Genomic DNA, 16955 nt, shown 5'->3' on the forward strand with positions numbered 1-16955 from the left:
TCGCGAAAAGACGACGAACGCGTCCTCGAATACCATCGCCACACCTTGGCTGCAACGCATTTTGTTACTGTTTGCCGTGGAAACTCGAAGCCGCGGAATGGGACGCCGGTCCGCTCTGTGGTCTGCTATCGAATGTATTCCTGATCCTTCCAGTACGGTATCCCCCCAAAAGTCGTACGGAGCTTGAACACTTTTTCGAGAATGAAAGTTAGCCTCGATTTTACGCGTCCCAGAGAAGCTCTGTTAATCCCTGGAACGATCCTCGGGCACCTTTTCCCTTTCGTTGGTGGTACTATGATGAAGAGAGGTATGGTGCTCTCAGAGCGTGTCACTGGACACTCGTAAAATATCTTGAATGTTTTCTAACGACTATGCCTCACACACTCGATAGTGTCTTGGTAATCGAAGGCCTTCGCCTGGCACGTCGTCACCACATTTTCAGAATCCTTCGTTCCATGGTGCCGATGGAAATAGAAACTCGGTTCCGGGAGAAGAACGAGGCTCTGTGCCTTAGAACCAAATCGAATGAGTGTTTCGTGCCCCGACGTTCCTCAAAATCCCGGCGGCGACGGTGGAAAGGAATCCTTTTCGCGAAGGCCAGCCAGGAACGATAACTTCTCGGCCGGGAAGTGAACCAACTACCGAGCTCTTCTCGCCTCGTTGTTTCTTTAAATTTGTTGTCCAAAAGGCTCGTCCGGTGTTTCGTTGCCAGGCGTAAAGCGATCGATCAATATCTCTCAAAGAGCAACAACCAATAGATCTGGGCCATCCAATTGCTGATCGAGATTGCAGCAGGTGTTACTCCGAGACCTTTGCTTATCGGCGCCTTATCAAACCGTACAGTCGGTTCCAACCGATAAAACGATCTCGCTGTGGGGGGAATACGTGATCCGTGCACGAGCAAGACGAGTATTTCACCGATCTTCCAGATCGTTGCCGCGCGACGAACGGGTTTTCGTCAACGAACGCTCGCCGAAGAAGTCGTTCTTCCGTCGAAACCGACTGCGTGGGTGTCGTAGAAAAGCATCGACTCCTCTACGGAGTCACTTCCTGCGCGTCGCTCCGGTTGTCTCTGCTCGCGAACTCTCGCTGCCACCGTTGACCGACTTAGACCAACTGAGATGGGAATCGGGCAGGCGGATGTCTCTCGGATCCTCGGGCTTTAAGAACCGACGACGTCGGACAGCAAATTGCGCGACACTGGCGACGTTTAAAGTTTTCAACCGAATGCTCCGGCGATGTCTTCTGTCTAAGAACGATCCGGGTATCTGATCCAATCGCGACCGCTTGTATTAAAAGGCTGACCAATAGTGTCTACGCTGGAGGGTCGACCCGACCGTCAATTGGAACCACTCAGCGCTGATGAGCAAAATGTGACTCGGTTTACCTCGTAGAATCGTCCTGTATACGGTCACGTACTGAATTCGAATTCTGATTAATACCTGACCCGTTCCCACTCTCTTTGCCCCCTCTCCGTCTTCGTTCCAGCAATTATTGTGTCATCGAGTCGTTCGATGCCCGAACAAATTTCTCGAATATTTTCGAGCAACTCGAAACCGACCGCGTTCTAATATTCCGCGACGGACGGAGAGAAAGAAAAAGAGAGAAAGAGAGGGAAGAAGAACGACGATGCTCGCGTCGTCTCGACGAAACGTAACCGCATCGCGACAGCTGTCTGTTTGCCACGTGGATTAATTAATTGCGGAGACCTTATCTGCTGATACCGATGCGTGCGTCTCGTCGAGAGGAACGGGTTCGCAGGCGCTCGCGCTCGCGCGGGAGACCGCCCGCGATCGAACAACAGGAAGCGGCAGATTGCTCTAACGGCGACGAACCTTCTCGTTGGTGTCGATCGCTGGCTAAGCTAGCAACGCTCGTGGAAAGAGTCGACGCCGATGCGTTTCCTGGTTACGATTATCGGAGCCACGTGTCCGCCGGTTCGACGAAGGACGGGGACCAACTGTTACTCGTTACTAGAGCTCCTCGGCAACGCGCGAACGCATGTTTCAATAGAAATTCTAGCCTGTTTGCGGCGGGATTACGCAACGATGCGGACTACCAGATTCTTTGATCCGTTGCACGAAGAGTCCAGGCCACTTTGTACCGGTGATCCTCGAACGCTTCGAGCTTGCTCGTCTACGCGCGACACGGCTAACACCCTCGACCCCAAGAGGTTCGAAGAAGTTAAATAATAGCAGCGTACCAGAACCTGAAACAACAAAACAAGTGTACGTCCACGGAACGGCTGGTGACACCGTCGGATAAGGAACTTTCCGTAGACGCCGACTTTCCGCGTAACATCCATTTATTCCACCGGCATCAACAAATCAATTTTATTTACAGAGGCATCGTTAACAGGGTCACGGTTAAGCTGAACAAACGAACACCGTCCGAGCTTCTACTCGCCGCGTTACAGGATCGAAATCGTTTACGCGGAACTCGTCGTCCGAGAAGTATATGGAGGCGCCATCCATCCCGCTGATTCGTCAACCACAGTAACTTTCATCCTTCTCAGTCCCGGCACTGTTTACCGTCGTTCCGCGGTTCGTCGTGGCGAACAACCATCGTCTTGCGACGTTCTCCGTTCGTCTCGGCGCGCACATCCGTTCCCCAACGGAGAACCGTGCCGGACCAACGGGGTTAGACGTCTGAAGTTTCGCTGATTGAAGTTAATTCCGCAAGGTCATTATTATAGACGCGCTACTCGTTTCCACACGAATTGAACCGTCCGTGCGTTACGCAGGAAAGAACGCAGACGCGGGAAGCGTCGTCGGGCTCGAGCCGACGACGAGTCGGATTCTTGCGTGCTGCGTGACGAGGAGGATCCGGAGGAGGACCGTGCGCACGTTTCGTGCGTTCCCTTCGAGATCAACGACCACCGCGGTCCACGTTGAACCGCTCGGCGGCCTTGTTTCCCGCCACCGTGCGGAATACGTGCACGCGACGCTGATCGGATAAACGAGGTTATTCGCTCCGCGCGGCTACCGTTTACGGAGGCGAACGCTCCGTTCGGGACGGAGTGATCGACTCGCGAGGACGATCACTTTCGGTGTCATCGATGAGACCGGCTCTTGTTTCGAGCTGGCCGGTCAACCCGCGTCGAGCAGGTCAAACTCGGAATTTTGTTTAACCGACGGCGCCCATCGAATCGTCGTGGCACGCAGCGCAATGGCTTGATATTTACGACAATTGTTACAAAACGTCTTGTCCACTTAACCCCCGAAAGGCGAACTTTTATTACATCCTTGCAAATGATAGAGTCTAAATCTTTCCAGGGCCTCGGATCCTAAATCTGGCACATACGTTTGGGGATCTATTTCCTCGAGACATGTCTCTGTAACGAACCTAATATGAAATGGAGTTTCCCGAAACTTGGATGGGCCTGCAATGGCCGATGCTCGAAAATTTTGTGTTAGGGAGCTGCAACCGAACGACAGGTTAAGAGATGAATTTGCGAAAATGACCGTCTCAATCTTCCGCGAGCAATGCGTCATTGCGCGACGGCTGGTACGAGCGCTAACTTGCTCCGTGCACGTGGAAATCGCTACGAACCCGGACGCATATCTCTATTCCCGCAAATTATACCAAGACGCCAAGGTCGTCGGTGTATCTGCGTGGTAATGGACGAACGCACGTCTGAACCACGTGGAACATCTCCTGAGTCGCCTGCCTTTGATTGAAATTATAAACCGGTCGTTAGATCCACGTTCAGCGGCGCGGGTCTCGATGTCGAGATAGATCTCGCGCCGTTACTATTAATCGGGGAATTGATAAGTCAGCCGCCGATGAATCATATACAATCTATGGAACCTGTTTCGTCATTCGTTTCAATTTTTACTGAACAGTCGGGGAGGATCGTTTATATTTTCTCGGTATACGTGCGCGATCCATCCCCGGGGAATCGTGATGCATCGCCCCGAGAACGTCGCGTGAGTCAATCCACGTTTCTGTTCTCGATTTCTTGCAACGCCTGCCGGCATTCCTGCTCCAGGATGCCTCCCCAAACTTTGTACCGATGATTTAACCCTGAGACGCTGTGTAAAACGGCTTTGGAACCCAAAATCCCCGCGGCTTGATTCGAAACGCCGTAGAATATCCTTGATACCCTAGAATGCACTAGAGCCATGGCACACAAGGGACAAGGTTCCCTTAGTAGAAACGTCCAGTACCCTGTGCAAAGGTAAGGCCCACATTTCTCAGTGTCTGTTTCGGCTTCACGCGAGTCTTCCGCTGATGTCGTTTTCAAACCGTTGTTCTTTCTGCCACGACGAATAATAGTCGACTTCAGAGACTCCTGTTTCGGGAGGCACAGAGTGGACAATGATTCTGGGAAACGAAGGGGAGCTTCCTCGACGTACTTTCTCTTGATCCTCTTTTCTCTCGCTAGATAGTTTCCGTCGTCCTGTTCGTTAATGAGATTCGAAGCTGCTGATTCGTTAGCGTTTCCCATTGTCTTTCCGTCTAGTTTCCAGGCACCACCTCCGTGAAGTTTCGCAACAAGATCCACTGACAACATAGCTGCGTGCCACATGGGATGCAGGTCGATCCTCGACGCGGTTATCGTGAGAATCCTTCCATCTTCCGGGTCAACGATCAACGCGCTACCGTTGCAGGTCTCGTTTCCGATAGCGCCTAATCTGGCTGCTTCAATCGCGACGTTCATGTATCCTTCGATCGACTTCAACTGTTGCTCCGTGAAGATCGATCCGTCGATCAATCTTTCCAGATTTGGATCCGGATGAAAGTTTAGAGGCCAAATCTTGGAAGCTCGTGCTGCCTGAGCTTTAGTCCTCGCAGCTCTGCTTGGTACCTTTACTATTTGAAAATCATCCTCTAGCAAGTCTAAATCGAAGCCTTTGTCGTTTAACAATATCTTCAGCTCGTCTTGGGTCAGTCTGCGTTTCTCGAGGGACGGTTCAACCGATTCTTCCAACAGTCCCGAGGATCTCAGAGGTACCAGTAACAATTTATTCGAGGAGCAACGTTTCAGATGACTGAATCCTGGCAAAATCGACGATATCCTCTGTATCGCGGTCGAGATATTTTTCTTTTGCCTGAGCAGACCCACGAAGACGTCTTCCAGAGGAGGATCATCGGTGAACTCCGAGCTCAAAATCGGTTTAGCTACCCAGCTTCTAGCCGTGGTTTCCACTTTGTCCTCCTTGGCACGCTTCGCCAATGTGATCGCCATACTCCCTGAAAAGACGGTGCCTTCACTTTACGTCGAACCTTCTTCGTCTGTGATAAATCTTCATCTCCTCGGAGACTACGTAACGCAACAGGTGATATAGGAAACTCATCCTCCCTGTACGAACACGTTGAATCGTCGAGTCTGAACGACCCAAATCGTGAAACGTGCGAGCCGATCGGTCCTCGAGGCGGGATCGTGCGATCGTGACAAATTGCATCGGAGATATCGTATCTTAACGCCGCGCCGGTGTCTGTGCAACGTGTTAGCCAGTTAGAAGTGCAGTTAAGGGGACGATCGATATCGGACGACGACTTTGAAATCACAGCGAAAGCTGTCCGCTAACGATCCGCCCGGGACACTTTCTCGCTCGGCCAAGGAAACAAGCTTGACCGTTTTGATTCGCGAGAGAGGCGGAAGAATATCCGCGGCGACCGCTTTGTGGGAGAGTGGTTGCTCGTGACGGTGCACTTGGTACGGTTCGCAGGAGGAGAAGCGATTTTAAATTGCTGTCAAGTTGGGCCATGGTCGGATCGATTGTCGGAGTTAGGCGCAATTGTGCAACGTCGATCCGCGGACAGAAGGAGCATAAGGTCTTTGTTGCTAGGCCGGTGAAGTCGTGATCGCTTTTCAATTAAAACCGAATCTGTTCCTCGTTGTACGAAGCTGTAGGTATTCGTTCCATCGTGAATACGATCCTCCGGTATGTAAATATATTCGATAGAAACGATCAATTTTATCGTTAAATCATTTACAAACAATCATGGAGTTAGCATTGTATTCTATGAATACTCGGCAAAACTAAAAGCAGATCGTTAAAGTGTGATCGATCAAGTGGGGCAATGATAAGGCGCACCAGGAAACTGGTAAATTTTGAAACGCATTCTCAACGAGGAAACAAAGTTACAGATCTGTTTCGTTAGTAACGGAAACGCGATTGAATGACGGTTGTTAGGAAGTCAGTTCTTAAAGCGTATTAACTAGCGGGAGGGAAATATGCCACGGTCAGATGATCTGTGAATGGATAAATGAGTGGACAGAACAGATTAAATTATAAAACGTTCATAGCGTAATGGCATACGGCGAATACGAGGTTATTGTTAAAGCTGGTCATTAAACGAGCAATAATTTTATTATACTTTCCAAACGATCCCGCCCGTCGAGTAGCAAATCCATTAATCACTTAACGCATTCAATAGATTTATCCCCAATCACGGAAGCATCTGTTACCCGCGGTTCAATGAATCGATACGCTGTCGTTACGATCAAATAAACATTATCCCTGTTAACGCGGTTAAAACCACTCTAAGAGAAAGCTTCCGCCGGTTGAAAAGCTCCGCGCGTCGAACGCACGGGAATCAAATTTCGCGCTGCGCCGCGTCCACCAACATGGCGACGGTCCATTCGTGCGAAGCGTGTTCCTTATATAATAGAAAAGGAACAACAAGCGGGCACGAGTGACGCAGCACGCGTAAACGTAGACTCGCGACAGGCGAATGCACCCGTCGAACCGAACGAGCCAGTGCAAGCGATCCAAACTGCCAGATAGTCCTGGACCGATCGAAAAATCGCGTTTCCGTTGGTTCGGAGCGGTCTGCGTTTTCAATGGGTCCGGTTCACGCGCCAATATGTCTTCCTCCTGGCCTTGAAACGAGACGTGACACGCGTGTCCCGCATCTTGTCAACACAAAACAAAACAGAGTCGATCGTGGGGAACGATCGGCGCCTTGGGCACAGGTGGAACACGACCGTGACACACGAGCACACGTGCTCGTCGTTCTTTTCGTTCACAGGCAACGTTAGAAACCATGAGAATCTCTTACCTGCTGCTGTGAGAGAGGACCGTACACGTATTCTTCGCTAGTCAGCTCTTGCCTGCTACTTCCCTCGACAGACGACAGAAGAAAAAAACCAGTTCCTGTCAGCCACACCTCGCGAAACCTCTAGTTATCCAGCACTCGAGCCACCGTCACACAAATACCACGGTAACCACACGTGAAAATATCCGCGGAGATGGACGTTTAGAGGAGGTCGACACTTATACCTTTCGCGATTACGAGTTATCGGCGCTACCGGCGCACCCTCTGTCGGCCGTCGACGGAATCTCCTGACTGGAAGAAGGGAGACACGGCGCGCCACGGGCAGAGCTACTTTTTCCCTTTTCTCCTTTCGTCAACTGTGATTTTTCGTCGCGTTAACGATCCAACATGACAATCGACCGGCCCTCCGACGAATCACGAAAGTTCACGGTCCCGCCAGTTACCGATTTAATGATAATCGTACGAAAAGTGAGTACCTTTTTTCCATTGGGTTTCTTAGGCGTCTAATGCGATTAGTCCGATCAGATTTGACGCGAACACTCGCGCGTATAATACGAAACGACGCTCCTTAAACTTCCAAAAGAGAGTTTCACTCGCGATACTTGAATTCATCGTTGGGAATGATCGTTTCGTTTATTAATATCACAGCTCGCACTGTTCAAGAGCGGAGAGATGTTAGCGACCGTCGCTTCGTGTCGCGCGGTCCGCATTTCGATAGTTATTTCGATAGTCATTTCGATTATTCGTTCGAACTCGTTCCGCCGGTTTGAAAGTCGATAGTGTCCGTTGGGAGATCGCCGATCGCCAGAAATTCACCGTTGCGATCGGCGAAAGGAAATATCCAGAATTACGTACGAATGTATTTGTATATTCCAATTGAGAACTGTTTATTTGATTCAAGTTCTTCGAACGGGCACGTTGGGACATCGTCCGGAGCAGATTGATGGGAGTTCTCGCGAAAATTCCAACCAATGGCGTCCGGTAAGTATCTTTTTGAGCACGCTTGTCCGCATCACAAATGATCGCGCCTACATTGAGATCGATGCTTGTACGTCAACGTGAAACTTTTATGCTCCTGTTAACCGTTATTACGATTAGTTAACGAGGACGCTTCTTCGTATGCGATCCATAGATGAAACGGATCGCGATGAGCGAAGGTGGTGGTGGAGGAGGAGCAGGAGGAGGAGGAGGATGATCACAGTGCAGCGAGGCCATTGCTGCATATGATTATGATAAATCAACGATAATGCTCGTGGGAAATGAAAGTCGTTTGCCTTGCGCAGGTGGAAAGCAAAAGGAAAAAACAGGAAAATCTGGTGTCAGGAATTTCGAGCTGTTAATTGACGTAACGATATAATTTCTCGGGTGGCACAGATATCGGGAAACCGGTCCCAACGTGTTTAATTCGATCGAGTCAATTGACCCGGTAAATCGAACGATCGATCACCGAGTCGTTCAAGTAAAGTTCGCGTACGTTTCGAAGTATTTCAAATACGCGTTCGCTGCGTCGTACAGGTACTCCATCTGTTCCTGTAATTGAATATTCGATAAGCGAAACTGAAATTCGAGGTATGACATTGTTATCGTGGTGTCTATAATTCGTTGGATTTACCAAGGTTCGAACGAAATCGTGGTTAGACCGCCTAACCGCGCGAATAGCCAGGCAAACGTCGCATTCTCGTTCCACTGACATTCTTTCCAGTAGCAGGCTCATGGCTAGGTATAGGCCACAGCCGGTTACACCGTCGCTAAACGAAGCGGGAAAGGTTTTCCGTGTAATTCTATGGGCAAATTGAAATTCGTCTAGCAAAATTGAAATTCGTCTCAGTTGGTACTTACTAGCACATGACGATGGTAAGCTCTCTGCCTCTGACGATTCTTTCTGTGGCTTGCCACAGCGTGATCAGAGCGATCATCGACGGCGGAGCTTGATTTCTACCGGCTTTCCATTCGGTCGAGCGAATTATTATTACTTGTTGTTCCGTGGGCGGCCTCTAAAATGAAATTGCGAACTGAAACGTTCCGCGTTCGAAGACGAGCTCAGCCACTCACCGCCATTTCATTGTCCAGCGTCAGCTTCTGCAAAGTGTAGTACTCGTATTCGGTGCATTCTTCCGCCTTGATACTTATGTATGGCACTGGTTTGAATTCTTTGCTCGGGGCGATCGAGCAACAAGTCTGGAACAGAAAAATCGCGATTAATCCGGAGAACACCGGATAGATACGGTAAAAGGTACAGAAATTAGCGAACCGTGTCATCTGGATCGGGTGGTTGCAGCTCGACGATCAACTCAACTTTGTACTCGTCCACCATTCTCCAAAAATCGCTGAGCGTCCCGGGCATCGGCAGTTGCGTTGCGATGTACTGGTTCTGCAATTTCACGCCATCCACGTAGATGGCGGATATATAGTCGCTGTCGTCGTCAGTCGGCGGATACCTTGTCAAATACACTCTGTTAGTGTTCGCTGCAAAGAAACCGCGTTATTGGCGTCAAGCGCGATAGAGCATGGATGATAGCGTAAACGGTGATTCTGAACCTGAAGTTAATTTTGGGAATCTCATTTTGGCAAGGTTGCGCATCGACAGTGACATTTTACTGGTCGCTGGTTTAAGGGCTTCATCTTGCCACATAGCCTTCTCCAAACTGTAAATTCTCTTTTGTTTACTCCAGTCGTGCACTCGAACCGATCGTCCATAGGACTCGTTACCTTTGTTGTTGAATCGCCAACTGTTTCTTGAGCTCCTCGATCTGCATTGGCAAAGCTTCGTCGCAAGGTAAACACGTTGGGACCGGAAATAGATACTCGACCAGAGTCAGATGAGCAAATAGATATTGCTGCTTGGTGTCCACCATGTTAGCCCTTTGGCTTCTGATCGATTGTGTTTCTCTGAACACGTCGATCACCTGAAAGTACGCTGTTTTTGGTTAATCGTGTGTCCAGTAGTTTCTACGCGCCGTAGTATGTTGCCGAGGATTCTCGGACACGTTCAGGAATGTTTTTAAAACAAGTTGTACCCCTTCAGCGATGGCTCGCCGCAGACAGATGTCGCAGAGAATTATAGTTCCAGTTCTGCCGATGCCTGCGCTACAATGGACGACGACGGGCCCATTTCTGGGTGACATTGCCAACAGCTTCTTTAAATATGTTACCACGGAGTGTGTGGACAACGGTACACCGTGATCCGGCCACGCTGTGTAATGCAGGTGTTCGATCTAATTTTTAACCACCCTTGTGGATTAGTTGTAATTCTCGGAATGCTTGAAATTGGTCTTAAAGAGGTTCGGTCACCTTACGCATCTCCATGCCCTGTTTCAGATGCAACGTGCGGAACGTGTAATCCGCGAACACCGTGTGCTTAGCGTTGAACACAACCAGTTCCCCGTATTTCTTCTTCTTCCCGATGTCCGGCCAATATTGTTCGCATTTAGTCTATCGATTGATTTACTCGTTATTACCACAGGCATCCGTAGCTGTTAGATTTTAAGAGAAACTCGTACCTTTCCGTTTTCGACTACGTTCGCGAGCATGCAAATGACCGTGGTCTGTTCCTGCCAGACCATCCTCCAGAAGTCGTTCACCGTATTCGGTTTTGGTCCTTGCGTGGCTATGTAATATTTCTCTTTATTGTAGCCTTTAATGTAATTAGCGTTGATGTAATCCGAGTGCGGATCCTCCGGAAGTGTCTCCAGTATCACCCGATTCTCATCGTCTATAACACACGAATAATTGATTAATCCTGAGTCTATTGGATCTATCGAATGCGAGGATGGAACTCTTACGCACACGCTATGAGGTTTCCGTAACGATTCTTCGACTTATTCTGTGGTAGCTTGCCGTAATCCCATGGTTTTGTCTGTCCCCTGGGCAGCGTCTTCCGACAAAAGAAGAATTAAACGATCGCCTAAGCGAAACGGCAGGAAACATTTGGAAAATAAATTTGAACAGCGGAGGATTTACATTGAATTGCTTGTCGAGGAGTCCCGAGTCAATCGCTTGCTTCACGTAATCCTCGAAATTCTTTACTTCCACCGGAGGTTTTACTTTACTTCCATCTTCGCGTGTATCATGCGCGAGAGGACTGTTGTGCGGCGTGTTAAAGTGCGATAAACGTTCTTTATGGGAAGTATCGGGCGTAACGGCTAAAATTCGATTTACATTCGATAACTCGTTGTTTTCGGGGATTACAGAATTTCGAGCGGAAGCCATTCCCTCCTGTAGAACGACGTTCGTCGACGGTACCTTCGTTTTCCTGTCACAAATACAAACGATCGCACATGTGAGCAACAAATTCTCCGTTCGCGCGTCGAATGACTGCTCGCACCTTTGATAAAGATAATACCCGATGGCCGCCACGATGAGGCATATCACGATAGGGATAAGCCACACTTTGATATGTCCTTTCGGCAATTCACCGATATAGAACGATGGCGTTTTTGCGACTTTAATCTCACCGCTCATCGGTCCTTCCTCGAGTTGCAAAACGACCGCTATCGTATAGAACTCTTGACGTTTTAGCGGGCAATTTATTGCACCTTCGTAGAGTTTGTTGTCGCCCACTGTAAACGTTCTCCCCGCGAACTTGTCCGTCTGTGTCATGCAAGAAAATTACGGCCATTCCATAGGTCGTAAGTCATTAGATCATGGACGTTCAAGTGCACTTGCGTTTTGAAACTTATGCTCAGCCGATATTTCGTGAAGTTTACTGTAAGATCATACGAATCCGCAACCTATCAATGATAATCGAGTTTAGAGATACTTACGGGAAATGTAGCGACGCGCCACGCGATCTCGATGAACGTAATATTCGTCTTCTCGGAACGTACAGGAGTCGCCTTGGCGGAATGGTCGCAGGGTTTCGAACCTATTACCACTACATGCATTACACTGTTTTTTGTGTCGTTCACAATCGCAGGAATGTGCAACAGTACTGTTGAATCTTCGGTGCCTGTTTCCACGGTCGGATCATTTTTGAATCCCGTTGCCGAAGGTGTTTTCACTTGTTTGGACATTTCTGAACTCTTCGCACCGGCGATTGTCTCGACAATAATTTTAATGTTATAGGCGGTCGATGGCATTAAATGAAACTGTTTGTTGTACAGCGCTTGGTATTTCAGCACCGGATATTCGTACGGCGACTTTTCCTTCAGTTTCGCCGATTTCAGACAGGTCGAAATCGTCTCTGTAAATATGAGAAACCTCCTAAGTTGTCCGCCTGTTCGCCACGGATGAGACCAGGTCACGTTTACCACTCCCTGTGCGAGAGCTTTCACGTCAAAGGAGTTAGGCATATCTGGCAAAAATTCGGACGTGATGACATTAACGGATGTCCTAATGCCTTTGTCCGGTACATTTTCATTTTGGGCTGCAACCTGTCGATTATCACGTCTAGTAGCTCGTTACGCGCAAAAATTCTAACGTTACGAATAATTTAAAGTTGAATTCTGCTCACCTGAATCTGTTTAGTTTTCCATTTGTGGCTAAGTTCAATTGTTGCGCAGATGTATTTCACCCAAAAGGGGCAATACTCAGTCGGCAATACTGTTTGTAATGGTGTTTCATATTTATTATGATTTTGCAACACAACGTAGTGTTCTATTTTCCCGTTAGTCGGTGGTTCTGGTTCTTTCCATCTCAAGTGTAGGATTAAACCCTTATTTTCATTGTTTACCTCGTATATACCCAGCTCTGTTACAGGCGGTGGGGCTGTTATACATAAATCTTTCGTTAGGTATCTACTCAAAAACCCTACGTTGCTCAGAAAGTTGTGAAAAGGTGTTACGAACCTTTCGGTGGCGTGATAAAACTGATCCTCTGAAAAGCAGACGCATTGTATTTTTTATGGAAATCTCGTGTCGCGTACACCGATACTTCGTATTCCTCCGCGCCGTGAAGAAACGTTCTCAAGTCGATACTGTAACCCGAAGTTTGTTTGTCGTAAGTGTTGTTCGCCACTGACTTACTAAGACCTCGAAAAAGCAGTCTGGTGTACATAGTGCCAGAAATCGTGGTGCAATCTTCTGGTGGATTCCAGTGCAGCACGAAATCCTCAATTCTTAATTCACTGTAGATCTCACTGGGAATTTCTGAATGGTGAAAGTATCGATAGAATATTCGACGAAACGCTTATGGATTACATAAAATATTGGTGACGGCTTACCGGCTGCTTCGGTGGTAAATTTTTTTTCAATTTCGCTACCGCATTCGGAGGTGCAGGCTGCGATTTTTGCAACGTAGGTGACATGCGGAGCCAGTTCAGCGATTGTTATGTTGCACGATAGGGTAGACCTCCTGATCTCCTTCTTAGGAAAATCCTTTTTAAGATCGAGACAACCAATATACGATTCGACCTAGTAATCATGATCAATGTACTTCTGCGTATTCGCATCTTTGTATTTGGTTATTCGTTTTTTCTATTGTTTTGAGCACGTTCGTTACCTTCAGAACAATCTCGTATCGTTTTATGATCCCGTTTTTATTCTTAGGAGACATCCATGTTAACGTAACCGAGTTCGAAGTCCTTACCAGTGCAATATTTCTCACTTTGGACGGCGCTGTTAATGTGAACAGCTGCTTCAAGTATCTTATTAATTAACACATTTAAGGTAACACGTGACAACGAGTATTTCTATTCACCTGCATCAAGAGTTCGGACTTTGCGCGAGAAATATATGTTCGGACCTCTGTTGATGGTAATTTTGTAAATAGTATACGGCTGCAAACTGTGAAACTTGTACGGTAAACTGTCCAGAGATGCGTTATAAAATACTGTGTTCAGTTTCGGGTTTTCGATAACGAAATTGTACCACTTAGTCGGGCAGGAATCCTGAAAATCAGTCACCTTTTAATGAGGTTTCCGTTTTAGAGTGTCGTTTCAGAATGTTCGTTACATACGAATTGTTGGTTAATCGTCTTCAATGTTAAACTCCTGCTCTTTAGTTCTACTTCAAAGTTTTTGCTCGCTGGAATATTTATTTTACATTCAGAGACTACATAGTTATCAGAGGCGATTCGGAATGGTAATGACTTACCACTGCAGAGAGTTGTAAAATTGTTCCATTTTCCGTGTTTGTATATGGTATTAATTCTGAAATTGCATGCAACCTGATATGAAACACCAGGTTTTAAGGAGTCTATGATTCCGATAATGTGAGTACCATTGCTGACAGCTTCAATGCTGTGGCTATATATTTTACCCTCCTCCTAATGGACAGAAAAGTCCCATTATGTGGGTTACTTATAAAGTACAAAAGTAAGCGCGTTCCAATTACCTTTATAGTGAAAAAGATATACGGATTTATCAGTTTGTACTCATTCTTTTCCGGGACAACAACACGAACGGACGTTGCGTTGAGAAAAGTGATATTCAGTAACGGAGGAACATTAATAACTATAACAGAGTACAGAAATTATTGCCATTTAATTGCAAAAAGTCTCGTATCAATTGTTTACCTTTATCACAAAAGGGTTCAATTCTGTTCCCTTCCGAGTCCTTGCAACCCTGTTCGCATATTCCGGTTCGAAAGTTACAAGCATCATTATTACACTGTCCACAAGTGTAATTGCAGTTCTGTCCATAGTATGGGAAGTCGCATTCTGCAACGGAAACTTAATAATAAGACTTGTTGTTCGAGAATAAGAATGATATTTGAAACGATGATACTTAATATAATCAAAATGTTATATGCATCGACAGTAATGATAATTTTCTATAAAATTCGTTACTTCTACTGCAATATTCGTCGATGTAGCCTGGTGGACACGTGCAACCCGATTTTTCGCAAATCACCGCTCTATAACAGTCACTGCTTAGTTGTAAATCCAACTGGCAATCGATAGAGCAATACGGTCCTACTTTGCCTTCGGGACATTTTGAATCACCTATGGGCAATAATAGACGACTCTCGTGTTACACTACTGTGATGACATTTGCATGAGTATTATTAACATTTACCGAAGTCTAAGTCGGGGGTGACACGAGGCATGGGACTCACGACAATACTTTCATTGTAGAAGAGTTTCTGGCAAGCAATATGCTGCCAATCGGATTTGGGCTTAAAATAGGTACTTTTTCGCGTGGAACCTGTAAGAATAGAAATCACTGAGCGCAGAATTCGTTGAATTTGTTAACGAACCAGTTCAAAACACACCTATCGGTGGACACATGCGGACGTTTGCTACCGCCCACAATGGCTTCGGAGTTTCTCGATCGAGCTGTGGGACCATTTTGATCGTAACACGCTTTCCTAAGTTGGACGAAATCGTTTTGTTTATTCGCGCGTATTGCCACGTGGGCAAACCATGAGCACCAGCCACTGTAGATCCCTTTATGACTTCTAGACTCTCCTCCTCCGTGGAACGATTTACCAGAATTAATTCCAATTTACATTCGGCGCACAATCCGATCGCCATTTCTACGCAAAGATTCGTGTTGCATAGAAGTTCGGGACTTCTGAGGACTGCGTTTCGATCGGTTGTGTAAAGGAAGTCGTCTGAAATAGATCTATAATAGTGTTACTGTTTCCATTACCGACCACTTTAATTGCATTTCGATAATGTCTGCGGACACAAGTAAATTCGAACGCTCACACAGGTGAAGTCGAAACAGCATCGGAATTTTGCTCGCCAGGAATATACTGTGATTGGTATCGGTTTTCGGTAACTGTTCCTCTCTCCTTGTTTCGTTATCTACATACGTTAAAATCAAGTTGTTGTCATCGTAAACCGAGATATTCCTCGTATTTTTGTTCCACGTGACTACAAACGTCCTCCATTCGAACTGGGAGAGTGATTTTTTCTGCATTACAGATAATAACTAATCATGATTAGGTAGTCAGGAACAAGGAAATTCGGGTAGAATAGAATTATTAGAAGAATCACCGAATATTCTAGTCTATTCATTTTGCACGAATCATCCGACGAATACATATTTGGTTCCGATACGCCGTTCGCGCATTTCCGAATGGTGGATCGCATGTTGTTCCAACCACTGATAATTATCCAGTAGCAGAAGTCAGTGGTGTATTTCTCGCCCTCGCAGAGCAGTATGTAACCGTCGTTCGATCCACGAATAGAAACCGCGAACGATTTACTTCCTCTTAATTTATCGATAGAACTATATGCATATCCCAAACTCATGAACTCCTTGAACCCTATAAATGTAAATGTTAACTCCAATTTTATTCCGGGGATCGTCGATTTAGAAAGCCGAACCTTCCCATCGATAATCGCACACTGGTCCCATCGGTGTCTCCATGGAACTAGTCAAGTTCCAACCGTCAGTTCCCCAATTTGAGAAGCATTCATTGCGTATGTTTAAATCGCAATCTATGACATTTTTCAGATAGTTTGGCGCTTGAAGGAAAGCTGAAATTTATATTCACTGCAAGGCATAAAGGTTGCAATCTCAAGAAAATTTGGTAACGCACGCCTGTTACTGTATGCAGCTATTTTCATAATATTTATATCTCTCCAGATTTTATTGTGAAAGAACACGCGTATGTAGGTTTAATTTCTATGGAACTTACAAGGCGCATTGGTTTGCGGAGTAATATCATAGTTCCACACTAAACTGCTACCATCGTTCTCCGAGACGCAAATCAATTTTCTCTCTTCCCAAAGTGGTCTCCCGAGGACGGTTAATCGTCCATTAGTAACAGAGAATTGTATCGCGAGAAGCAGTATCTCCAATACACTCATCGTTAGACGTTACAAGGTGAAGTATATTACGAGCATAGAAAACACTGATAATCATGTGGCACCATCACTTGCACAATGCCCCTTTACTTCTTTCCGTGAGACTGTATTTCATTATTGTACCGTGTTCCTCATCGTCGCGACCGTTGTGCCGCGTAGCGGTCTGCGACAAACTCGGAAAATGAAATTCTACGCTGCTCGAAGGAAATGAACTTCCTATGGGCGAATCTGCGATAAGGAATATATCCGGC

At 46.8% G+C, this 16955-nt stretch overlaps 2 protein-coding genes across 8 annotated transcripts; both read right to left on the reverse strand.

The window, feature by feature from the left end:
• Positions 1-56: 56 nt before the first annotated feature.
• LOC116426866 (receptor-type tyrosine-protein phosphatase F) lies at positions 57-16866 on the reverse strand. 7 transcript variants are annotated; one of them, XM_031976463.2, is made up of 32 exons: positions 16536-16866; positions 16222-16374; positions 15889-16160; positions 15598-15805; positions 15159-15500; positions 14963-15091; positions 14734-14889; positions 14461-14604; positions 14280-14398; positions 14040-14211; positions 13903-13970; positions 13645-13834; positions 13447-13562; positions 13169-13358; positions 12795-13094; positions 12461-12714; positions 11772-12380; positions 11333-11598; positions 10969-11260; positions 10795-10882; positions 10509-10720; positions 10300-10440; positions 10026-10223; positions 9718-9914; positions 9547-9653; positions 9260-9474; positions 9061-9186; positions 8848-9002; positions 8621-8756; positions 7012-8538; positions 1836-2209; positions 57-1359 (listed from the first exon to the last, which is right to left on the reverse strand). In XM_031976463.2, the coding sequence occupies exons 1-30, from the start codon at positions 16705-16707 to the stop codon at positions 8464-8466; spliced, it is 5802 nt and encodes a 1933-aa protein (XP_031832323.2). In that variant the 5' UTR covers positions 16708-16866; the 3' UTR covers positions 57-1359; positions 1836-2209; positions 7012-8463. The 7 variants fall into 7 exon arrangements, with proteins under 7 accessions (XP_031832323.2, XP_031832321.2, XP_031832322.2 ...); XM_031976461.2 differs by having other exon boundaries at positions 57-1401; XM_031976462.2 differs by having other exon boundaries at positions 57-1418.
• On the reverse strand, positions 3935-5191 carry LOC116426882 (putative inactive tRNA-specific adenosine deaminase-like protein 3). The gene has a single exon (XM_031976505.2). It carries the CDS (start codon positions 5189-5191, stop codon positions 3935-3937), a length of 1257 nt encoding a protein of 418 aa, XP_031832365.2.
• Positions 16867-16955: the final 89 nt, after the last annotated feature.

This window comes from Nomia melanderi, chromosome 1 (genome assembly GCF_051020985.1).
Source record: "Nomia melanderi isolate GNS246 chromosome 1, iyNomMela1, whole genome shotgun sequence".
In the NCBI taxonomy this organism is placed as follows: domain Eukaryota; kingdom Metazoa; phylum Arthropoda; class Insecta; order Hymenoptera; family Halictidae; genus Nomia; species Nomia melanderi.

What these genes read in the sequence shown, in the direction of transcription:
- LOC116426882 (XM_031976505.2), bottom strand. Translation starts at nt 5,191, where the DNA reads ATGGCGATCACATTGGCGAAGCGTGCCAAGGAGGACAAAGTGGAAACC.
- LOC116426866 (XM_031976468.2), bottom strand. Translation starts at nt 16,707, where the DNA reads ATGAGTGTATTGGAGATACTGCTTCTCGCGATACAATTCTCTGTTACT. An exon ending in ATTTACCACCGAAGCAGCCG is followed by an intron (nt 13,095 to 13,168) that starts GTAAGCCGTCAC and finishes TTCACCATTCAG; the next exon opens with AAATTCCCAGTGAGATCTAC. An exon ending in CGCTGGACAATGAAATGGCG is followed by an intron (nt 9,003 to 9,060) that starts GTGAGTGGCTGA and finishes ATTTCATTTTAG; the next exon opens with AGGCCGCCCACGGAACAACA.